Source organism: Peromyscus maniculatus, chromosome 7 (assembly GCF_049852395.1).
Source record: "Peromyscus maniculatus bairdii isolate BWxNUB_F1_BW_parent chromosome 7, HU_Pman_BW_mat_3.1, whole genome shotgun sequence".
In the NCBI taxonomy this organism is placed as follows: domain Eukaryota; kingdom Metazoa; phylum Chordata; class Mammalia; order Rodentia; family Cricetidae; genus Peromyscus; species Peromyscus maniculatus.
This window is the reverse complement of record NC_134858.1, coordinates 16,516,978-16,542,046: the sequence shown is the minus strand read 5'-3', so window position 1 is coordinate 16,542,046 and position 25,069 is coordinate 16,516,978. Positions and strand designations below refer to the sequence as shown.

At 49.7% G+C, this 25,069-nt stretch overlaps 1 protein-coding gene across 2 annotated transcripts in view; it reads left to right on the top strand.

The window, feature by feature from the left end:
• Olfm2 (olfactomedin 2) overlaps positions 1 to 25,069 on the top strand; it is a 79,058-nt gene that overhangs the window by 46,601 nt on the left and 7,388 nt on the right. For both annotated transcript variants that reach the window (XM_016005567.3, XM_006987037.4), the window contains exon 2: positions 24,350 to 24,499. In XM_016005567.3, the coding sequence (XP_015861053.1) occupies positions 24,350 to 24,499 (150 nt within the window). The remainder of the gene's footprint in view (positions 1 to 24,349; positions 24,500 to 25,069) is intronic.

The window sequence follows — 25,069 nt, the reverse complement described above, 5'->3', positions numbered from 1 at the left end:
CCCATATTCAGAACCGGGTATGGCAATGCATGCCTTCAATACCAGTGCTCTGGAGGCCGAAGCAGGCCTATTGCTGAGAGCTTGAGGACAGCCCAAGCTACCTCAAAATCATGGGGGTGGGGCAGTTTGTGACTGAGAGGAGAGAGGGTGGTGTCAGAGCAGGACAGACCGGGAAAGGACAGGAGGAAAGGTCCCACAAAAACCTTAGGAAACAGGCATGCCTTCAGTCAGTTCCTTTGGGCTCCTGTGGCCGGCATGTGAGGGAGGACAGCAGGGAGGGAAGGAGGGATGAAGAAAGGAGAGAAGGAATAAAAGAAGGTAGAGAAAAACAACGAAGGCTGAGAGGAAGCGGGAAGGAACGACTAGGAAGGTGGCTGAGTGGCAGGATTGGCTGTGCAATCGTGAGGTCCTGAACTCAAATTCCCGTGTGACCAATGTGAAATCCCCAAAGACCCATGTGATAGCAAACACTGTAATCCCGGTGCTCTTATGTAGAGGTGGACAGAGACAGGAGAATCCCCGGAAGCTCAGGGCCACTAGCCGGGTGTATGCAGTGGTGAACACACAAAGTGACCCTCATCTGTCCTTGGAAGTGAGGGGGTTCCCGGAGGTGGTGACATTTTACTTAAACATGGAGGGACTCTGTGAACTAGGAGGGTTTAGGGCCAGATGGGGGGAGGGCAGCAAGTGGAGACCAGCCTCTCTGCAGTTCCCCAGCCCCGGGCTCTTAACCCTAGTTCTGCTGCTTAGCATGGAGAACCAAACAGCACTGACCCTGGGCTCTCTTTCTGGAAATACTGTGCAGATATTTATTTATTATCTACCAGGTGCTAAGAGGTGTTTTAGATGTGGGGAAAGTGACGAGGACAGGATGTGCTTATCCTCGGTCACTTCCCTCCTGATTAGCTGATGACTGTAATGAAATGCCCGAGGTTGAATAACTTCATAAAACAAAAAGGTTTAGCATGCAATGCCAGAAGTTCAAGGGTATGGGATTGGTATCAGAGGCACTTGGGTGAGGACTTTGTGGTGGGAAGGCTCATCTACACAGATGTGCCACCATGGAGCCCTGCTCCCAGGCCCTCACCGGGGATTTTAAGGCAGAGGGGCTCTACTTCCGCATCACATTCCCACTTCTAAGCTCACTTGTTACAACAGCCTTCTGGAGAGACTAAACAGGAGGGCGATCCCCTCCCCAAAATTACCATAATTTCCTGGGAGGGGCGGTGATGACCTCTTACTAGTGACTTACTAGTGACCACTTACTAAGTGACCTCTTACTAGTGACTTACTAGTGACCACTTACTAAGTGACCTCTTACTAGTGACTTACTAGTGACCACTTACTAAGTGACCTCTTACTAGCCCCATCCCTTTTTTTAAAAGATTTATTTATTTATTTATTTATTTATTTATTTATTATTATGTATACGGTGTTCTGCCTACATGCATGCTTGCAGGCCAGAAGAGGGCACTAGACCTCATTGTAGATGGTTGGGAGCCACCATGTGGGTGCTGGGAATTGAACTCAGGACCTCTGGAAGAGCAGCCAGTGTTCTTAACTGCTGAGCCATCTCTCCAGCCACTAGTCCCATCTCTTAAAGGACACCTCCCTCTTATGTTGCCATGCTGGGAACCCAGAGACTTTTGGGGGAGAAGCCACATCTAAGTTAGAGCATGGTTCATCCGCCACACTCACCAAGTGTGATGATGAAGTTTCCATCATGACAAGTGTCAGCAAGGAGACTCAGATGGTCTGCGGCTGCTGAGATGGTGGAAGGAGAGAACCATCAAGTTGTCCTCTGATCACCACAGGCAAGCTGTGGCATGTGTGATGACCACACCCATAGACTGTGCGCGTGCACAACAAACAAATGATTGTCATAAGTCAAAATAAGTTTTTTCCAAAGATTTGCTTTCAGGGAGCAATTAAGGAGGACTTCTTGGAGGGGGTCACTTTTCAGCCTTGTTCTTCACTATGAACAAGAAGGATGGTGCCTGGAGAGATGGGTCAGCAGCCAAGAGTGCCTGCTGGTCTTGCTAAGGACCCGAGTTTGGTTTCCAGTACCCACAACTGCCTGTAACTCGAGTTCTGATGTGTCTGACGCCCTCTTCTGGCCTCCATAGGCACCTGCACTCACGTGGCATACACTCACACAGACATACTTAGAAATAAAAAGAAAATAAGTATTTTTTAAAAATTGAACTGTGGGATGTGGTGGTGCACACCTTTAATCCTAGCACTCGGGAAGCAAAGGCAGGCACATCTTTGAGTTTGAGGTCAGCTTGGTTTATATAGTGAGTTCCAGGACAGCCGGGGCTACTTAGAAAGACCTTGTCTCAAAAACAAAAACAACAATAAACCCAAGAACAGAAACACAGAACATTATCCTCCTTCCAAGTCTTGTCTTGGGGGTGTGAACAAGGTGAATGTCCCACAGTGGGTAGCTTGGTTCGGATGACTGTGGAGAGCAGTATTCTGGGATGTCAGTTCTGAGTGCCGGTTGTGTATCTGGTGTCCACATCAGACCTGTTCCTGTGCTGCTCTGTAGATCTGTGAAAACTACATTTCCCAAGTGCCCTTGCTCCCTGGCTTTCTGCTAGATTCTGGCAATGGAAGACCACAGAGGGAGTGGGGGGGACTGTGAGGGGCTGTCATGCCCTTCCTCCCTCTCTAATACAGTCTCCCACTTCCAAGTCTCCTGAACAGTGCCTCCAATTTTGGACTCTGGCCACACCATCCGTCTTAGTCAGGCTTACTATTTCTGTGACAAAACACCATGACCCAAGCAACTTGGGGAGAGATGGGTTTATTATGCTTCCACATCACTGTTCATCATCAAGGAAGTCAGGAAAGGAACTCAAGCAGGACAGGAACTCGAGTCAGGAGCTGATGCAGAGGCCGTGGAGGGGAGCTGCTCACTGGCTTGCCCATCATGACCTGCTCAGCCTGCTTTCTTCTAGAACTCAGAACCACCAGCCCAGGGATGGCATCAGCCACAGTGGGCTGACCCTCCCCGCGCCCGCATCAATCACTAATTAGGAAAATATCCTACAGGCTTGCCTATAGACAGATCTTATGGAAACATTTTCTTTCTTTCTTTTTTAAATATTCACTTATGTATTATGTATACAACATTATGTTTGCCTGCAGGCCAGAAGAGGGTACCAGATCTCATTATAGATGGCTGTGAGCCACCATGTGGTTGCTGGGAATTGAACTTAGGACCCCTGGAAGAGCAGCCACGGCTCCTAACCTCTGAGCCATCTCTTCAGCCCCCATGGAGACATTTTCTTAATTGAGGTTCACTCCTCTTAGATGACTTTAGCTTGTGTCAAGCTGACATAAAACTGGCCAGGACATCATCTTTTTGCTGCTCAACCTTGGGGTGGCAGCATTTTTTTTTAAAAGATTAATCATTTTTATTTTATGTATGTGGGTGTGTGTCTGTGTGTGGGAATGTCATGTGAGTGCAGTGCCCTCAGAGGCCAGAAGGGGGCGTTGTATTCCCTGGAGCTGCAGTTACAGGCGGTTGTGAGGCTTTGGATGTGGGAGCTGGGAACTGAGCTCAGGTCCTCTCCAAGAGCAGTTAAGTGCTGTTAACTGCCAAGCCCCAACTGCAGCCCCTGGTGACACCTGACAGTCGCCAGTCTTCACTGCTTCCATAGTTCCTCTCTAGCCACCCATCTCACCTTCAAGTCCCTCCTTGGGGCCACCTAGCACTGGCGGTTCCTTCTCCAGTCTGGGAGGACACAGAAGCCCCTGCTATGGGTCCTTCTTTCTAATGCACACCCTAGCATCCCCTGCCAATGGAGACTGGTCACCTAAGACATACTAAAAGCTCCGTTTTTACAAATAGGGAAACTGAGGCACAGTAAGGTTCAAGGCTCTTGCCCAAAGTCACAGGGCTAGGAGGAGGCACTATGCAAAGTTCTTTGAGATGCACTGGGTGTCTGAGCCTTTCGTGCCGTGTGCCTGGCACGCACACGGGCGATAATGCAATTACCACTTAAGAGCTGGTCTCCAGAACGCTGAGGCTGAGGTGCCTGCCAGAGCTCCTTCAGCGGGCGGGACACAGGTGCAGCTGGCCACAATGCCTGCTGATTGAAGGCCCTTCTGGGCTCAGCCACCTGGCAGAACAATGGCAAGCTCCCGCTGGCTGTCATCCGCAAAGGAGCCGAGGGGCAGAGGGCCTCTCTGCCTGGGAGCTGCTGCTCCCCAGCTCTGCCAGGATCGATTTTCCCTTCAAGTGGCCCATTCTTACTAACAAAGGGCTCGGGTGACCCAGGTGGCCATCACCGCCCACTCTCCTGTGAGTGCATTCTGTCTTTGTGTGGTTCTCTTTGGGTCCTGGGGACAGAACTTCAGGCTCCGTGCATGCTAGGTAAATGCTGGGCCATAGCTTTCTGCCTTTGGACATGCGTTTCTTTGAAAGACCTGGGAAAGTGCAAAGAATGTGTGGAACTGGGTTTCTTTGGCCACTTTGGATCAATTCAGTTATGGGATGACTGTGTCCTCCACCCAGAAGCAGGCGTCTCAGCACCCAGTGTGGCTGTGGGTGGAGATCGGGCCTGTGAAAGAACCCAGTGCGGCTCCGTCAACCAACAGCAACTCAAAAATAATGGATAAAGTGGTGTGTGCCTGTGCCTCCAGTGCTTGGGAGGCTGAAACAGGAGGATTGCCATGAGTTCAAGACCAGCATGGGCTACATAATGAGTTCAGGGTTAGTGTGGTGGTGAAGGGGACCTTGTGGTTAACCCAGCTACCCAGCTGGTCTTTGTCTTTCATCTTCCCCAACTGTAAAATTAAATAAACATCTTTTCTTTATAAATTAACCAGCCTCAGGCATTCTGTCACAGTGATCAAAGTGATGCCGACATAGTCCTCCTGCACAGAGAACACAGCAGAGGAGAAATTGGATTTGGAGGAAAGAGGAGAACATTCTAGCTCACCTCCCAGACCTCACTCCCACCCTCACCCTAGTTTAATCTTCAGCCTCTCTTTAGATAACTTCTGGGTTGCTCTCCTAGCGTAGGGCTTTAAGGAAGGCAGGGACCTCGTTGAAGGCTGCATTCCTGGAGCCTGGGGTGGTACCCGGTGCATAGTAGGTGCTTAGTGAATGCTCCTGGGATGAGCAGCTACCAGACCTTTGGTGCTGTTCCCTCCGCCAAGAGTTCAAGCCTCCCTACCCCATGGCCCCCAGCTCATCCACCTGTTGGGTTTAGTTACCGCTGCTTCCAGGATGCTGGCGCTCCGCCAGCCCTGCTCATTCAGCCCAGAACTTCCTCATCTTGTCACACCCTTTTCATGATTGCCTCCTCGCTTGTCTCTTCTCGGCTTGCTTGTAAATTTGGGGAGCTCAGAAGCTCTGTCCTAACCCCCTCTGTGAGGAAAACGGCCACAGGTGTCTCATGAGCTCTCCCTGGACTGGAGGTTTTAAGTGATCGCTTGGAATGCATCAGCAACCTGCGTCCGCAAACCACCAACTGTGCCGTCTTCAGCTTCCTTGTTCTGGAAATGAGGGAGCTGAGGCTCAGAGAGGGTAAGCAGCTCGCCCACTTCTGGGACTGCAGAGCCAACTCGGGCCTGTGAGAGGGCTCAGGGGGTAAAGGAGCTTGCCACCAAGCTGGCCCACCTGTGTTTGATCCCTGGAACCCATGCAGTGCAAAGACAGAACCGACTCCAGAGAGTTGCCCTCTGACCTCCACAAATTAGCCATGACATGCGCACAAACATGCACACATACACACACAAACATAAACACACACACACATACACACATACATACATACACACACATACATACATACATACATACATACATAAAGTGTAATTGGAAAAAACATTTAAGTTCAGACTACCTGACTCTGCTTTTCTTTTGTACTCTAGGTCACACCCATCAGTAATATTCATATGTTTGCTTGTTTATGTTGAGACAGGGTTTCTCTGTGTAGCCCTGGCTGTCCTGGAACTCACTCTGCAGACCAGGCTGGCCTCCAACTCATAGAGACCCTGCCCGCCTTTGCCTCCTGAGTGCCAGGCACATCCATTTATTTTTATTCTGAAAGCAGTTATGACATTCCCTGTGTGCCACACTGCACAGGGAAGCTTTGGTTTGCTTGTATGGAGACGGGTCTTTGTACAGAGCCCAGGCGGCCCCTGGACTCTGGGTCACCCCACCTCTGCCCCCCCATGTGCCCTGCACGTCAGCAGGTACACAGCTTCTTCAGAGCCCCCGAGATCCTGCTATTCTTAGCCTCTAGTTGCAGCCGAAAAACTGAAGTACAGAATGGTTAAGTCACTAGCCTAACATTGCACAGCAGAACTAAGATTTGAACACAGGAAACTCAGATCCAGAGTCAGTTGAGAGGACCGAATGCGTGTACACATTTGTTTGAAACCTTGGAACGTATGTCCAGAGGTACACCCAAGTGATGAATGGGGTCTGGACACCCAAACGAAGTAGCCACCCTAGAGATGTGGCTCAGTGGTAGAATCCTGCCTAGAATCTTCCAGGGAGGGACCGGGACTCAGTGGCAGAGCTCTGGCCTAGCATGCTCGAGCCCTGTGTTCGATGAACAGCACAGAATGAAAGAAAGGAGGGGGGGCAGCAGACCAGCTGCTCTCGGGACCCCAGCACCCCGCAGTAGCCCAGCGAGGCGGAGCCCAGCGGCGGGACAGCTGCTGGCCTGGGGCTGTGGGGCAGGAGCTGGCTCCCGCTCCCTCACGTCCCAGCCGTGTACAGCCTCCACCGTCTGTCTCCAGCCTGCCCGGGAGCCTCCTTGCAGCAAACGTTTCATTTTGTGCCCGGGTGTCCCTGGCTATCCGTACAAACGCCTCCGCCAGCCGCGGAAGATAAATTTCTCCCGCGCCGACCTCTCCGCGCAGCGGGATTGATTTCCGAACTCCAGCCCCTGCCGCAGCTCGGGCCCAGCCCCCACCGCGGGCACCAAGGGCTGCAGATTTATACCCTGGCCAGAAATTGAATTCCTGTAAGTCGAGGGAAGTGTCTAAAAAGCTCATCCGAGCTCATTTTTACTTCTGACAAACTTCAGGTGAGAGATTAAACCGGAGCCGGGCTTCCAGCAGCAGGGACCCTGCAGACTGAGAAATCACCATTTATCTTCCACTCCCTGCCTCCCAGGGCTGAGAAAGCAACCGGATCTGCAGGCTGCACGTTAAAGGGAGGTTCCGGTTGCCGACTAGCAAAGGGCACCTACATGCTCTGCGCACCCGGAGGCTGGCTTTTTGATCCCCACTGCAAATATGAAGACATTCACGATGATGTGACTTGAAACTGCTCATTTGGATCTGCAAGATGGCTCACTGGGTAAAGTCACTTGCCAGGAAGCGTGAGGACTGGATGGACTTCAGTCCTTGGGACCCACATGTCAGAGGGCCAAAGCCACCTCCCAAAAGTTGTCAGCTGACCTCCAAACAGTCACCATGACAGCCTTCCCCAAATGAATGAATGAACGAATAAATAAATACCCATTTTAAAAACAAACAAGGGGCTGGAAAGACGGCTCAGAGACTAAGGACCCACACTGCTCTTGCAGAGGACCTGAGTTCCGTTCCCAGCAGCCAAGCTGGGTGGCTCACAGCAATCCCATTTAACTCCAGCTCCAGAGGATCCAAAGCCCTCTTCTGGCCTCCAGAGGCACATGCTCTCTCTCTCTCTCTCTCTCTCTCTCTCTCTCTCTCTCTCTCTCTCTCTCTCTCTCTCTCTCACACACACACACACACACACACACACACTCACAATCAAAAATAACACAAATCTTTTTTTAAAAATCGAAACACTCATTTTAAAGAGGCTGCGGCAACCTGGGCCCTTGGTAGTTCTTACTAAGCTTGCCTGGGCTGTGTGGCAAGGAAGACCTCAGAGTCTGTGGATAATTCCAGAACTCTCAGCCTGACTGCTCCACCACTGCCAGAGGCCCAGGGAAAACCAGGAGGAAGAAGCAGAGACGGTGAGTGACAGGGTGGGAGAAAGTAGAAGGAAGAGCCGCCAGAGAGGTATCCTAGCTCGTCTGGAAAACCAGCTGTCTGATGCAAATGCAGCTAGCTGTTCCCATCCTTGGTTCAAAAGCCGCTAAGTATTGAAGAAATGAGTCCTTGATGTCAACACAAAAAGGATCAAAACGGAACCTTTCCAAGAAGACAGGCGTTTTTATGTCTCTGTGAACTTCACTAGATCTGGCCTCTGGCAGGGAGGCCGACAGAACAAGCCGAACTGTGGGCTGAGCGCTAAATGACTGAAGATCTGGGATTTGTTCATTCAGTAATTCAGCGGCAGCTACTGCTGACAGACAGCAGGCATCTGAGGGGACCTGCGGACAGATGAGATGGGTTTAGGGACGTGGGACTTGGTCCCCCTTTATTTTACTTTTCTGGGGGTTTGGTGGTGGTACTGGGACCCAGGGCCTTGTGCATGCTCACAAGCGCTCTATCCTTGAGCCACGCCCCCAACCCCTCACTAGGGGATGCCAGGCAGGGGTACTATCACTGAGCCACGCCCCCAGCCCGTCATTGGGGGATTTTAGGCAGGGGCTCTACCACTGAGCCACACCCTAGCCCCTCACTGGGGGATTCTAGACAGGGGCTCCACCCTGAGCCACGCCCCAGTGAAGTTCCGGGCGAAGAACCAGTAGGAGGATCTGGGAACGAGGTTCCATGTAAAGAACTGGGTAGTCATGGACTTCTAAAACCAAACGGCTAGTGGGCCATTTTACGAAATCTCTGAGTAGTGTCCTTCAAGGCTGTCAAGGTCACAGGAAGGAGTGGAGACACTGTCCCAGAGCAGAGTAAGAAGACGAGGTGACTCAGTGCAGTGTGGGATCTTGGATTGAATTCTGGACCCAAAAAAGGACTTGAGTGGGAAAACTGGAGAGACTGGACAAGTCTGAATTCAGTTAGTAGTGTTGGGGGTTCCGTTGTGATCAATGTGCTGGGGTTACATAAGACATTAACAGTGCAGGGGGAGGGTGGGCCAGGCGGCTGCTCCCTGGACTGTCTTGTGGAATTTTCCTGTAAATCTAAACTTATTTCAAAGAAGACGTTTATTAGAAAAGAAGTCAGCAGGGCACCCACAAGCACTCTGGAAGCTTGCAGGTAGTGTATGATAAAAGCCCGAGGCTGTGTGGACCACATGTTCAGCACTGTGATTAGCTCTGGATGCATAGTAATCGATGACATCCCCAAAGCATGCCTGTGACACCCACATTGGTTCAGATATGGTACAAAGCAGCCCCCAGGTTCACACACTATTGAAATGGTGGAGCTGTGTGTTTACATGTTTCTGTAGCGTGTGTGGAGGCCAGAGCTCAACGACAACACCAAGGACCTTCCCTGTTCATGTACCACCTTCATGTCTTCATTTTCTTTATTTATTGTGTGTATGTGTGTGTTTGTATATGTGTGTGTTTGCACATGTGTGAATATGTGTGTGTGTATATATATACATATATATATGGTGTGTATGTGTACTCTGTGTGTGTGCAGTGAGGTATATAATTTTTTTTTTTCTAGACAGGGTTCTTTGTATAGTTTTGGAGCCTGTCCTGGAACTCACAGAGATCTGCCTGCCTCTGCTTCTTGAGTGCTGGGATTAAAGGTGTGCGCCACCACTGCCCGGCCTGAGGTACACAATTTTTATTGCCATTTTACAGATGACACAGACCAAGTGATGGGCTTGGCAACCTACCAAGCAAGAGGAAGGAGCAGATCCAGGACTTGAACATTCATTCATATTGAACCCTCGCTGGGTTCTTCATGAGAAACTAGCTGCCAAGCCCTTAGCACAGGGTGTCGCTCAGAGGGGTGAATTAAACATCCACTGTTATTTATTATTCATTAGTATGGTTGCCATGGATGTACTACCAAAGGATTTCTTGCATAGGGTTGTCACACAGCACTGCCACAGTGTGTATATATGTGTGTACGTGAGTGCATGCATGTGTATGTGTGTGAGTGTGTGTGTGTACTCTAAACACTGTGGGGACATTTAAGCAGGGGGAGGAGGGCTGGGTTACTCTATTTCCTTTGACTATAACAAAATTCTGGGGGCTGGGTCATGTATAAAGAAGAAATGTGTAGGGACTCAGTTGTTTCACTTCTCTTAAAAAAACAACTTAGATTTATCTGCTTTATTATTTTGTGTGTTTGGTGTTTTACTTGAATGTATGTTGCTTGTGTCTGCTGCCGGCTGAAGAGGGTGTTGGATCCCTAGGGCTACAGTTAACACATGGTTGTGAGCCACCGAGTAGGAGCGGGAACCACACTCTGGTCCTCCACGAGAGCAGCACGTGCTCTTAGTCACCGGACGGTCTCTTCAGTGCTTGTTTCTTTCACTCGATGTCTTGGGACGTTTCCCTTCATCAGGCAGTGGAAGTGCACACCTTTAATCCCAGCACTTGGGAGGCAGAGGCAGGTGGATCCCTGAGTTCGAGGCCAGCCTGGTCTATAGAGCGAGTTCCAGGACAGCCAGGGCTACACAGAAACCCTGTCTTGGAAAAAAAAAAAAATTTCCCTTCAAGATGGAAGGTTTTAACCTTGGAGGAAACTGCTGCATGTCAGGCTTCTCTGAGAACTGCCTCCATTAATCACCGTGACCAAGCTTCCAGCACGGGGACCTTTAGAAGACACACACATATACCCAGACCTTAACATGGCTCAGCTAAGAGCTAGGGAACCTCAACTCTGCTGGTTGTTTGCAGACCTTTGTTCATGTTGTGCTATGTCCCTCCCAGGCATGGTAGGCATTCTGATATCCCAGTACTCAGGAGATAGAGGCAGGAGAGTCGGCAGTTCAAGGCCAGCCTGAACTACAGGAGACCCTTTCTAAAATGAACAAAAACTGGGGCTAGGGAGGTGGCTTAGTAGGTAAAGCATGTGCCGTGCACATCTGCAGATTTGAGTTTGGAACCTCAGAACCTGTGTAAAAACTTCTCGTGGCAGCATGCACCTGTGACCTCAGCTCTGGGAAGGTAGAGACGGGGATCCCTGGAGCGCTCTGGCCAGCAATCCTAGTGAATCAGTGAATTCAGCTAGAGACACTTTCAAAAATAAGATGGACAGCGATAGAGGAAAATCCCCAGTGTCGGGCCTCCACACATGCGTACACACACAGAGGCATATATAAGAATATATAGGTGCACAAAATGAGTATACCGGTGGATGGATGAATGAAAGAATATACAAATGGATGGATGGGTAGATGGAGGTGTGAACAGAGAGATTAACAGATGAATGAGTAGATAAAGAGATGGATAGATAAGTGAACAGATGGATGGAAGGATGGAGAGATAATAGATGATAGGTGCTTGAATGCATGGACAAAGGAAATATAGATTAATGATAGGTCCATGAATGGTTGGATATATAACTAGTAGATGAATGAATGAATGGATAAATGAATGAATGAATGAGGATACACATGGATGGATAGATGAATCATGGATGGGTAGGTGGTCATGGATAGATGGATTGATATATGGATAGATCATGGTTGGATGGCTCATGGATGGATGGATAGATCATGGATGGAGAATAAATAGATGAGTGAATGAATGACTGAATGTGTGAATGGGTGGGGAGTGGGCATTCTCAACAATATTACCTGCTCTGCCTCCCAGATCCTGGGCAGAGCCACTGTGGCTCAAACTGAGGGTAGCCCCAACAATCCCCCACCCTTAAGCCTGGCTGGGTGAGCTGCTATCGATTTTTAAGGCCCAACAAGCTAGCTTATCAGTCAGCTGAGATTTGCTCAGCACCTCCAGGTCTGACAAAGGCAGCTGGCTATTATCTCAAGCCCTCCAAAGGGCTGGCTGCTGACACGGTTCAGATGCAGCAGCCAGGCGTGTCCCTGATTCATTTATCACAGCTCCTCTTCCAGGGCTGCTTCGGAACCGGCCAGGAAGGAGCCTGTGTCAGCCTGACCTCAGACAGCCCTCCTGGGAGAGGGGGAGGGAGCGGCATGGTGTGTGTGTGTGTGGGGCTACTGTGAACGTGTGAAGAAGACATTTGGTCTCTAACCTACCAGCCCATCAACATTTAGCCGTTCAACAAACATCTGCGAGACAGACAAAGCTACAATAATAACCAAGCAACGGGACTGGAGAGATGGCCCAGTGGCTAAGAACACTGGCTGCTCTTCCAGGGGACCTGGATTCAGTTTCCAGCACCCTCACGGCAGCTCAAAACTGTCTATCACTCCAGTTCCAGGGGATCCAACACTGTCTTGGGGCCTCTCTGGGAACTGCATGTGTGTGGCACACAGATATAGATGCAGGCAAAACTCCCATAAACATAAAATCAAATTTAAGAAAAGGATTTTTAATTAAAACAAACACAGAGTCTGACTCACAGTTCAGGGGTAGAGTCTGCGATGTCAGGGAGGTCAAGCCAACAGCAGCTGGTCACGCTGTGTCCACAGTCACAGAAGAGGGCAATGGCCACTGACGCTCAGCCCACTGTCTCCGTTTTTGACTCCCACCCAAGTTTGGTTTCAGTCTTGCCGTGGTCACAGTATGACCAAACAGCTGAGTGGGGGATAGGTTTATTTGACCAGTACCTGGGGAGTCAGGGCAGGAAGTCAAGGCAGGAGCCTGGAGGCAGGAACCGCAGTGGAGACTTGCCAGCTTGCTCCCCGTGGCTGCTCGGCCCCCCTTCTTATACACACCAGGGGTGGCACTGCCCCCAGAGGGCTGGGTCCTCCCCCATCAATCGTCAATCGAGAAACTGACCCACAGGCCAATCTGATGGAGGCATTTTCTCAGTGGAGGTTCCGTCTTCCCAGGTCACTCCAGCTTGTGTCAAGCTGAAAAAATGAACCAGTGCACTGGGAATGTCCCACCCACAACGACGATGAGTCTCTCCACATCAGTTAATATAAACAAAATTACCCCCGACAGGCATGCCCATTTCCCAGGTGATGCTGCATCCTGTCAGGTTGATAATTAGCACTGCCCATCATGAGGAATTTTTACATTTCTGATGTGAGCTGTGACACCATCCATCACGTGACTGTCTTTAGAGCAACCTTGATGACCGCACTATGTCCTTGGACCTCTAGAGTTGGAGGTAAATAAACCTCCCTTCTTTGGAAGGAGTCGGGTTTGTCAGTATAGTGATTAAAAATCAAACACAAAAATCTAGGGGGCTGGTGAGGTGGCACAGTCAACAAAAGCCCCTGCCATGCAAACCCGAAGTCCTGAGTGTGAGCCCCAGAACCCACAGGGCAGAAGGAGAACCTACCCCCGAAGGCTGTCATGTGGCCTCCACATTCAAATTGCTTGCTTGTGATCACACATTCTCGCATATTCACATACAATAATTATGATAATAAGTAAAATTAAATTTGAAAAGGACAAATACAGGTTGGGAGGTGGGTGAGTTGGGAAAGTGCCCGCCTTACAAGCACAAAGACCCTGTTTTTAAATAAGTGAGACTTGTGGTACATGCTTGAAATCCCAGTACTGGGGAGGTAGAGAAAGGAGGAGCCCTGGGCATCACTGCAGCCAGTCTGGCTGAACTGAGAGTTTCAGGTCAGGGAGACTCTGTGTGAACATAAGGTGGAGCTGGCAAGATGGTTCAGTGGTTAAAGGTATTTACTGTGCAAGCTCGTTGGCCTGAGTTTCATCCCCAGGGTCCATGTAAAGATGTAAGGAGAGGACTCTACAAAATTGTCTTCTGACCTCCACATGCTGACACACAAAGTGATAAGAACATTTGTAAAGAGGTGGATGACTCCTGAGGAGTGATACCTGAGGCTGTCCTCTGGCCTACACACGCGTGTACGTGCACGCCAAAAAGTTACTTAATTGGCCTTTGGGTGTTATGAAGGTGGCAATTTTAATAATAGCTGCAGAGCTGGGATGCAGCCCAGTGGCAGAGTGCCTGCCTAGTACATGTGAGGCCCTGGTCCCATCCTCCACATGATCAAGAAAATTGTGCAGAGTAATGGTGATGGTAGCCAACTTCTGTAACTCCGTCTGCCTAGGACTGTTCTACTTCTAAATGCATATGTTATTGGCTATCTTTTTAAATCATTTCATCCTCCCAGGAATCCTTGTGAGGTAGGGACAGCAGTTAACGTGCACAGACACATTAAACAACTTGCCTGGGTTACACAGCACTCCAGTCATCAATTGAGAGCAGGAACCCAGGCAGGACCTTGTGGAGTGGGTTCTACCTGATGGAATAGGAGTGGAAAAACATCCAGAGGCAAGTGTGATGGTGCACACCTGGAGTCCCAGCACTCTGAAGGTGGAGGCAGGAAGAGTGTGAGTTTGAGCTAGCCTGGGCTACAGAGACTGAGAATTTGTCTGGGAAAAAAAAAGAAAGAGGGAAGGAGAGAAGAAAAAGAAAAAAAGAAAGAAAAGGCGAGAAAGAAGGAGACTGAAGGGCAGGCAGAGGGGGAGAGAGGAGAGGGGGAGGGCAACTCCTAACCGTAAAGATTTTGGATTTTGCCCGGAAAGACGTGGGTGACATCACAGAGTCCTTTTTGGGAGGCCGTGGGAGAAATCCCCGCCTGTTCTCAGTACCAAAAATAGTTGCTGCTTCTTGGGAGCATCTGGTGTACTTTGCTTTCAGGACACCAGGGACAGCAGAAGTGACCAGTTTTCTCTTTTTGAGTTTTCTGCTTAGGAACTCCAAGCCAAATTCTTGCCCAACCATATGCTGTCAGGGTCAGGTTTTAACAGATTCATTTTTCTCAGTCTCCTTTTGCTTATGTCTCTCTTACTCCTTTGCCAAAATAAAAAAAAAAAAATGAATTTGAACAAGCTTTAGAGGCGGAGCTGGGTCTCGGTTGGTTGAGCGCTTGTCCGGCATGTAGGAAGCCTTGGGTTCTATCCTGAGAGTGGTATAAAACTGCATGTGGTGGCACAAGCCTGTGATCCCAGCAGGTTCATGGTCACCCTCAGCCACAGAGTGGGAGGCCAGCCTGGGCTGCATGAGATCCCGTCTCAAACAACACAAAACAAGGTGTGGTGAGGAAGGGTTACAAGGACCCTCACAAGTGATGGGCTGGGGTGTGGCGTGGTGCCGAGTCACTGGTCTAGAATGCGCAGGTCCTGGGTTCCATCCACATCTCCTTACAGAAGGATTCATGTTCGTTCCTTTAGGGGGAGTGGCTGTGGTGGTGGTGGTGGGTGGCTCAGTAGGTAAAGGTTCTTCTTGCTAACCCTGACTACTCGAGATGGAGTCCAGGGACCCACAAGATGGAGGGAACAAACTCCTACAGGTTGTCTTCACACACACACACACACACACACACACACACACACACACACACACACACACACACACACACACAGTGAGAGGGGGCACATAAAATAAATACAAGTAAATGCATCAAATTAAAAAATTTTTTCATGCGTGGGTGTTTTGCCCTCATATATGACTGTGCACCTCACGTGTGCAGAGCCCATGGAGGCCAGAGAGGGTGTAGGATCCCCCGGAACCGGAGTTACAGACAGTTTAGGGTGGCAACCCTGTGGGTTCTGGGAATCCAGTCTGGGTCCCCTGGAAAAGCAGTTAGTGCTCTGAGCCACCAAACCGCCTCGCTAGCTGCCCCCCCCCCCCATGCAGTTTTTAAAAACTTGGCTTGGGAGAGAGCTGAAAAGCTGAAGAGCTTGCCACCGTGCAAGCATAGAACCTGGAGTCTCGCCCCCAGAACACACACCTTCTTAAAAGGCCTGTCGTGGTGGTACATGGCTGAAATTCCAGTGCTGGCAAGGCAGAGGCAGGAGAATTCCCGGGACTCTCTAGCCAGTCAGCTAAGCTGACTGAATTGATAAGCTCCAGGTCAATGAGAGACACTTTTTCTTTCTTTCTTTCCTTCCTTCCTGCTTTCTTTCTTTCTTTCTTTCTTTCTTTCTTTCTTTCTTTCTTTCTTTCTTTCTTTCTTTCTTTCTTTCTTTCTTTCTTTCTTTCTTTCTTCCTTCCTTCCTTCCTTCCTTCCTTCCTTCCTTCCTTCCTTCCTTCCTTCCTTCCTTCCTTCCTTCCTTCCTTCCTTTCTTTCTTTCTTTCTTTCTTTCTTTCTTTCTTTCTTTCTTTCTTTCTTTCTTTCTTTCTTTCTTTCTGGCTGAGGATTGAACCCAGGGCCTTGTGCTTGCTAGGCAAGTGCTCTACCACTGAGCTAAATCCCAACCCTGAGAGACACTTTCTTAAAAAACAAAAACAAAAACAGTGTAGAGGGCTGGGTGTGTTGGTGCTTGCCTTTAATCCTACCCAGTACTAGTGTGTATCTGTGTGTTGTGTGTCTGTGTGTGTGCAGAGTCAGACAGATCTCTGTGAGTTTGAGATTAGCCTGGTCTACATACTGAGTTCCAGGACAGCCAAGGCTACATAGAGAAACCCTATCTCAAACAAAACAAAACACAACAAAAAGCCCAAGGTGGTCAGGCAATGGTGGCGCACACCTTTAATCCTAGCACTTGGGAGGCAGAGCCAGGCGGATCTCTGTGAGTTCAAGGCCAGCCTGGTCTACAGAGAGAGATCCAGGACAGGCACAAAAACTGCACAGAGAAACCCTTTTCAAAAAAACAAAACAAAACAAAACAGAACAAAACAAAAAAAACCAAAATGAATAGCACTTGGTGCTTGGGACTTGGGAAATGATGCCCAAGGTTGTCCTCTGGTCTCCACATTCATTCGTTGCGCGCGCACGCGCGCGCGCACACACACCCCCACACACCCACACCAAAAAGACAAACTTAAAAGTCAGTGATAAGAGCCTCTGACTTAGAGCTGGGGGTGGGGCTGGGGGTTACAGCCCTTTTCTAGAGTTCTTGAGGTCCTGAGTTTCATATGTATATGTGATATTTTTGTGGGGTTCTGAGGATGGAATCCAATACCTTATATATGCTAAATAAGCATTCCAGGACCCAGAGTCCCCAATTTTAATGACTGTATAGTATTCCATCTTGTAACTGAACCTTACAATTTCAAGTTATTCCAATTTATATAGTTAGAAGTTTTAAAAAAAGGAAACACTCCTACCTGTGTAGTTTTAAGCAGTGCCTAAATAAAAATCCTTGTAGGGGCCAGCAAGAGGATTCAGTAGGTAAAGATGCTTGCCACTAAGCAGGACAGCCTGAGTTCGATCCCCAGGACCCATATGGTAAGGAGAAGTATAAGCTGTGCTCTGACCAACACATACACCCATATCATGGCACATGAGCAAGAGCACACACACACACACACACACACACACACACACACACACACAACTGTAACTTTAAAAAATCTTTTTAAAAAGATCCTTATTGGCCTGGTACTTGGCCATATGATCCTTATGATTTGCGTGGGCTGGATTTTCAGTCTCAAATTGGCTGGATAAAGTGCAAGAACAGACATCTGACCACCTTGGCTGTGGGTTGGCAGCCCGCCCTCCCAGTGTGTCTGATCCCACTCTCAAATTTAATTGGATCCATTGTGTGGTGTTTTACATATCCTTGTAAACCACTTAGATGCTCTTCTAGAAGGAGGAAAAATCCAAATAAATATATAAGCCCCAAGCCACCTCAGCTTGCTGATTAAATTACCCAGTCTCAAATTCGATTCCATCCTCATTTTATTAAGAGGCAGCTGCTTGCTCTCTTCCAGTTGGCTAATCCTCCCACAGCCAGTGTTCAGGGGGTGGCTGCCCCCAGGGGACCCAGCCACAATCCCTCTGTCTCAGGAAGCTTTTTTCTTTTCTTCATTTTAGCAGAGTTGGGGCTAAAACTCAAGGCTGCCATGGCTATTAAGACTGTGCTGAGCCACACCCCAGCTCCTCACTGGGGGATTCTATGCAGGGGCTCTACTACTGAGCCACACCCCCGCCCCTCACTGGGGGATTCTAGGCAGGGGCTCCCACTGAGTCACACCCCAGCCCCTCACTGGGGGTTCTAGGCAGGGGCTCTCACTGAGCCACACCCCAGCCCCTCACTGGGGGATTCTAGGCAGGGGCTCTACCACTGAGCCACACCCCAGCCCCTCACTGGGGGATTCTAGGCAGGGGCTCTACCACTGAGCCATGCCCCAGCCCCTCACTGGGGGATTCTAGGCAGGGGCTCTCACTGAGCCACACCCCAGCCCCTCACTAGGGGATTCTAGGCAGGGGCTCCCACTGAGTCACACCCCAGCCCCTCACTGGGTGACTCTAGGCAGGGGCTCTACCACTGAGCCACGCCCCAGCCCCTCACTCTAGACAGAGGCTTTACCATTGCTCTGCGTGTCTCAGGCTTAATTAACCCTGCACCTGTTATGGAGTCTTGTGCTTAATTGGGGCAGCGGCTTCCATGAAAATATTTGAAGGCTCCAGCTCACAAAATGTGATTTGAAGAACAGCTACTTGAGGGCATAGCTTATCCTCTTAGAGCCCATTAGCAGGAATATTAAGATGGGAACTAGAACTCAGCAGAGGAGAGTGCCTGGGAGGCTGGAGAGATGACTATTTCTTGCAGAGGACCTGAGCTCAATCTTTAGCACCCATGAGAGGTGGCTCACAAGTGTGTGTAACTCAAGCTCCAGCGACTCCAACACCCTCTTTTGGCCTCCAAGGGCACTGCACTCATGTGTACATGTACACATTTATACACGTAATTAAAATAAAGTATTTGAAAAGAGCCACCCCCTGTGGCTGGGCATGGTGGTGCACACCTTTAATCGCAGCACACAGGAGACAGAGGTGGGCAGATCTCTATGAGTTCCAGGCCAGCCTGGTCTACAGAGTGAGTTCTAGGACAGCCAGAGCTGTTAAACAGAGAAACCCTGTATGGAAAAAACAAAACCAAACAAACAAAAAACATCCCGTCTTTTGATGAGATTATGGGGTGGCTCAGGAGATGACATGGGTGGAATTATAACTGGATAGGGTAAAACCGGAAGCTGCTGGGGTTGCATGAAGGGTTTAGGACCTGTCTGTTCTTCCGTGTAAATGGGTTTTCTGGTGAGATTCCTGGAAGATTGCAGAATTGGCGCTGGTGACTGTGCTGGAATTCTTGATTCTCTGCTGGACGGAGGCTTCACCGGGAGTCCTGGGTAAGGGCTTCTCTGTCTTCCCATGTGGCCAAGATTTTCCTGTCTTTAAATTTTTTTTTTTACATATATTCGTGTGTTAATATGAAGACAATGGATGCCTGACACATGTGTGGGGTCAGTGAACTTGGGGGGGGGGCAGTCCACTCCTATTCTGTGGGTCCCCAGGAGTTGAACTCAGGTCGTCGGGCTTAGTGGCAAGCACATTTACTGGTGGGGCCATCTTGCTGGCTCCACACTGTCATTTTAAGCATTTCCCTGAGATAGACCCTCCAGGAATTAGGGACTTTGGTACCAGGATAGCTAGACCCCAGCCTTGAAGAAATGGCATTTGGACTCGTCAACGTCACGCCTCCTAGGCCATCCGCTCACCTTCCATAGAGGTGAACTTGACTGAGCATTTGAACTTAACCCGCAGGGCAAAACTCAGGATTTCAGTGTGCTGAGAGCTGGCGGCCAAACCCCAGGCATTTAATTACAGGGCTGCAGAGATGCTCCAGCAAGGCTCATGCCGCACAGACAATTATTCCAGGAAAGCCACAGAAGCCTTCTTCATGATGCTTGCTTCTCTTTTACAATTCAGTATTTCATATGTTGGGAGAAGTCTTGTTTGCTTCAAAGGACATGCTGGGAGACACAGGCCGGAGATGCTAATTATGTGCATGGGCTGCTGTGTTTGTGCGTAAATGAGACTCTTTGGGGGGAGCTCTAGCCTAATTGCTTGGGGACCAGAGCCAGTGGGAGGACAGGCAGGGACGTTTGCGCTCCCGTTCATTGTTCAGTTTAGAAAGAACTGCATTTGTTCTGAAAGGAGACTAAGCAATGGTGCTTTCTTCAGGGAGCAGGGGAACCTTTTGTGACCATCTTACCCAGGTTAGGTGGGGCTCCTGGCTGAGCCTGGTGGACTAAGCCTGTACTACCAGTACCTGGATACAGGGAGCATACAAGAGGACCAGCCTGGGCAACTTAGAGAGACTGTCTCAGAATAAAAAGTAAAAAGAGGCTGGAGAGATGGCTCATCAGTTAAGAGCACTGGCTGCCCTTGCAGAGGACTGCTACAACAGGTCCATGGAATCCTGTGCCCTCTTCTGATCTCTCCAGGCATGCATGTGGGGGCACAGACACATATGGAAGCAAAGCATAGGCCGCCACACCGGGTTTTACAGGGTGTAGTGTGCAGGCACTCTTGAAACTAGTCTGGTATGGAACAGTTTTTTGTTTACTCGGGGCACTTGTGGAGAGTGCAGAAAAATGAGTCCATGGACCCAGAGTTTATGAGCAGCCCCACCCTCCTGACTCTGTGAGATATCCTAGAGTAACCATGAGTTCTTCCATGGAAACCAGCCATGGAGGCACTTGCCTGTCATCCCAGAACTCCAGAGGTTAAGTATCAGACCTAGGTCATCCTTGACTACATAGTGCATTTGAGGCCAGCCTGGGCTACATGAAATCCTGTCTCAAAGCAAACAAAACAAAACAGAATCAAGAGTTCTCCCATGAGTAGCTGGGTGTGGTGGTGCACACCTTTAGTCTGAGCAGGAAAGGCAGAGGCAGTTGGATTTCTGTGAGTTCAAGGCCAGCCTGTTGTACAAAGCAAGTTCCAGGACAGTCAGGGCTATTACACAGAGAAACCTTATCTTGAAAAAAAACCAAACAACCAAACCAAACGTTTAGAGCTCTCCCACAGTGGGCTGGAGACTTGGCTCAGTGATTAAGAGCACTGGCTGTGGTTCTTCTAAAGGGCCCTGGTTCAATTCCCAGCACCCACATGCCAGCTCACAACTGTCTGCAACTGCAGCGCCAGGGGACTGAAGACATACACATGCAGGCAAAACACCCACACACAGAAAACAAAACAAGAGTTCTTGCACAGGAGAGGCATGACTCACTAGGACCTGGGGGTGAGGACCTTAGGAGCGTCTTTTCTGAGTACAGAGAGAGGGGACTGTGACGGCCTCCGGGGTGCTAGTTGGGGCACTCGGGGCACTGCCTTTTTCTATAAGTTTTTATTAGCATATTATACATAATAATAGTTATGACATTTCATAACACACATGGTGTACTTCATTCATCTCCATCCCTTCACCCTCTCTCGACCCCTCCCACTCTTCCTCCCAACCAGCACCCCCTTCTGCTTTCATGACTTTGTGTGTGCGTGTGTGTGACCCAGTGAGTTTCATGGGGGTTGCTTACAGGGTGTGGGTGAGGAGCTGTTGACAGGCTGTGGACTCCTTACCAGTGGCCACACCGCTGAAGAATGCCTCTTCCTCTCCTGTTAATCCCCAGGCAGGGACAATGTTGAGATTCCTTCTCCTCAGCTATTAACTGCCCTATCCACCTTCATAGATGGATATGACCTCCTTAGCCCCTCCCCCAGCTGCCATTAACTGCCTATCAACCCTCGTAGATGGGTGTGGCCTCCTTAGCCCCTCCCCCAGCTGCCATTAACTGCCTATCAACCCTCTGGGAGGCCACCTCATTGGCTTCTGCTGTATGAGCCTTCACTCTGCCTAACTCTAAATGCCAGCAAGAGTAAGAAGGTTGTAGGTGAGCCGGCTCGGAGGGTAAAGGCACTTGCCACCAAACCTGACTACCCGAGTGCCGTTCCCGGGAATCACACTGTGGAAATGGAGAACGAACGTCTGCAAGTTGACCCCTGGCTTGCACATGCACACTGGCACATACTTTCCCACACATGCACACTGACACTATAAATAAATAAATAAATAAATAAATAAATAAATAAATAAATAAATAAATGAATGAATGAATGAATGAATAAATAAATCAGTGTAATTTGTAAAGTCAAACAAAGAATTGAGGAGAGTCCATCCAAGGAAGGTCATGTGGGCTCTCATGGAGGGCAGTCCTGCAATTTAGGCAGGCTGTATATAAACACAGCCTGACTCATTACCATGGTCTGTGAATGGGTTATTTTTCTTATAAATTAGTGAGGAGTGGAGCTCACTGTGTAGTTAGCTTATTTGCTCACATTTCAATAAAAGGATTTATTGAGTGGGAAGAGAAGGCAGCCGGAGTCCCCACAATTGCTCAGCCTGGCTCAGCCTGGCTTACCTCTGCCTTAGCTCCTGGGTACTGTGCCTCTGTTTGGGATCAGTAACAGTCATGCAAATGAGGGATTTTATGTTGCTTGCCTCTCCAGAAAACACTTGTGGTAGGACACGCGGTAGGCTGGGCTTGGTGGATAGAGTGCTTGCCTGGCGTGTACAAAGCCCTGGGCTCCTTCCTCAGCACTGCATGAACTGAGCATAACAGTGCATGAGGTGGAGGCAGGAGGATCAGGATTTCATCATCATCCTTGGCTACAATAGGGAGTTCAAGGCCAGCATGAGCTCCTGTCTCAAAACAACAACAAGCATGCTAGACAGGACCAGACTTCTCCATTTCTCAACTCATGGCCGCTACTTTCTACTTTGCCTAGACCTGAGCAGTCACTGAACTGGGCCCTTCTGTGAGTACCTGAGTCAGTGTGCATCTCTTCTGTTTGGAACCCTCAGAACTCAGACCAGAAGCCAAAGTCCTGGCTTCAGCTTCTCAGCTTCGTCACCGTCACACTGTCCCCTCCCCGCCCTGGCCTCCCTTCACTCAGCCCCTTGCTCACTCTGCTCTGGTCACCCAGGTACGAGACCCTGCCTCAGGCCTTTGCCGCTGTTGTTCCTCCTGCCTGGAACACTTTTCCGTACACGTGACGTCTCCCTCATCTCCTGCCGTCTGCGGGCTCGTGACACCTGAAGCCACACCCTGAATGGCACTTTCTTCTTCCACATTTCTTCTGTCTATACTGCTCAACAGCTTTAAATATTTGATCTTCGCTTATTTATATCTTTGTATGTGTTTCCCCCGCTTCTTAGGATGTGTGTGGGCGTAAACAGGTATATGCAACAGGCGCATGTGGAGACCACAAGACAACCTCAGGCGTAGCTTGCCAGGAGCCATTCATCTGTTTTTGAGACAGGTCTCCCCACTAGCCTGGAGCTCTCCAAGTAGGCTAGCCTTGGCTAGACAGCACAGAGATCCTCCTGTAACCATCTCCCCAGAACTTGCACCACCAACGGTGCCTTTTTATGTGGGCGCTGGGGACCCAAACCCGGGCCCTCCTGCTTATGCAGCTTTTTACCCCCTGAGTCGTCTCCTGGACCCAGTGTTTGCTCTTTAAGATGCTCCCAGCACATTTCCTCTTCTGAAACAGGATTTCCTTGAGCTCTACCGGGAGATCACTGTGTTGATTTGGACTTAGTGTGGATGCATGCTCAGCATGGCACACTCCAGCACAGAACTCCTCCTACACTTAAGCAATCTTCCTGCTTCAGCCTCCCAGGTAGCAGGGACTACAGGAGTGCACCACTGCCCCAGACTGAAGCGTGGTCTCTCTAAGCAGCCCCAGCCTCCAACTTATGATCCTCTTGCCTCAGCCCCCAAGTGTTGGGTTTACAGGCATGCAGTACCACGTCCAGTTTAAAGTCACCGCTCTTTAAAAACAGTGGCTATTCTTAGGTCCCTTCTCACATTGAGATTTAGAGTGCTGAAAGGTTCCCTTCCTGTGGCTGGGGCTCAGTGGGTAGGCTGGCCTGTCATGCAGGAGGCCTGGGTTCCTTTCCTAGTACCCAATAAATGAGTGGTGGTGCACTCCTGTAATCCCAACACTCAAGAGGGCGAGGCAAGTGGATCACAAGTTCAAGGTCACCTTCAGACATACGGTTAGTCCAAGGCCATCCTGGGCTTCATGAGACACAACATACATGTGGCAGTCCAACGACTGTCCACCTTGTTTGAGACAGTGTCTTGTTTATCCTTGTATATGCCAGGGTGAAGGTCCAAGGCTTCCAGGCTTTCTCCTCCTGCACTTCCCGCCTTGATGTAGTAGCGTTAGCGTTACAGACACATTTTACAGTGGCTGGTTTATGTCGGTGGTGGGGATCCAAACTCAGGTCCTCACAGTTGCATTTACTGCTTGAGCCATCTCCCGGACCTTTGTGTGTGTGTGTGTGTGTGTGTGTGTGTGTGCAGGTACGCACATAGACACATGTGTGGAGATCAGAGGAAGATCTCAGCTGGTGATGTTCCTCGGGTACTTCCCACCTTTTATTTGAGACAGGGCCTCTCATCGCCCTGCAAAGTTGTCCAGTCGGCCGGTATGGTCAGCGGGCTTCCAGGGATCAGCTAGCCTCTATCCCTGGCTTTTCTCATGGGCTCTTCAGATCTGCTCAGGTCCTCATGTGTGCAAGGTCACTTCCCCAGCAAGATGGAGGGGAGCCCCTCTTTGGGTTCCTAGTCTCTGACGCCGCTCTTTCCTCCGCAGACTCTCTTCCAGAGCCCGGAAGAGGGCTGGCAGCTCTACACCTCAGCCCAGGCACCTGACGGCAAATGCATCTGCACAGCTGTGATCCCTGCACAGAGCACCTGTGCCCGAGATGGTCGGAGCCGAGAACTTCGGCAGCTCATGGAGAAGGTAGGGACCTGACAGGAGCCAAGGGTGGGGGTGCTGGGGGGAGGCTGAGGTGATCTCTTGGTTCCCACTTCACCCTGAACCACTTCTGGGCTGAACCACAGAAGATCCAGCCAGGTAGATTGTTCTAAAGTGGCCAGTGACTGGGATCCCATCTATTCAGATTTTTTATTTGTTTTTCTTTTATATTTAATTTTTATTAAATTTTTTTATTCATTTATTTTTTGAGACAGGGTTTCTCTGTGTAGTCCTGGCTATCCTGGAACTTACTCTGTAGACCAGGCTGGCTTCCGGTTCAGAGATCCAATCACTTCTGCTTCCCAAGTTCTAGTTCTTGCAGTGCTAGGCAGGCAGGGAGTATCAGGGCGGCATCTTAGTTCCTTCTTGTGCACTCAGGCCTGGCAGCCAATGCTCCATGCAGCCTTGGGTGACCCTGCTAAGAAGGTACTTGGTGCCCCTTTCAGGCAAGGGTCTAACCTGCACTGTCAAGGCTCCCGAAAAGGCTCTGCAGCTGGGAGTGGCAGTGCACACCTGTAACCCTGGGACTTCCTAGGCTGAGGCACCACAATGGCT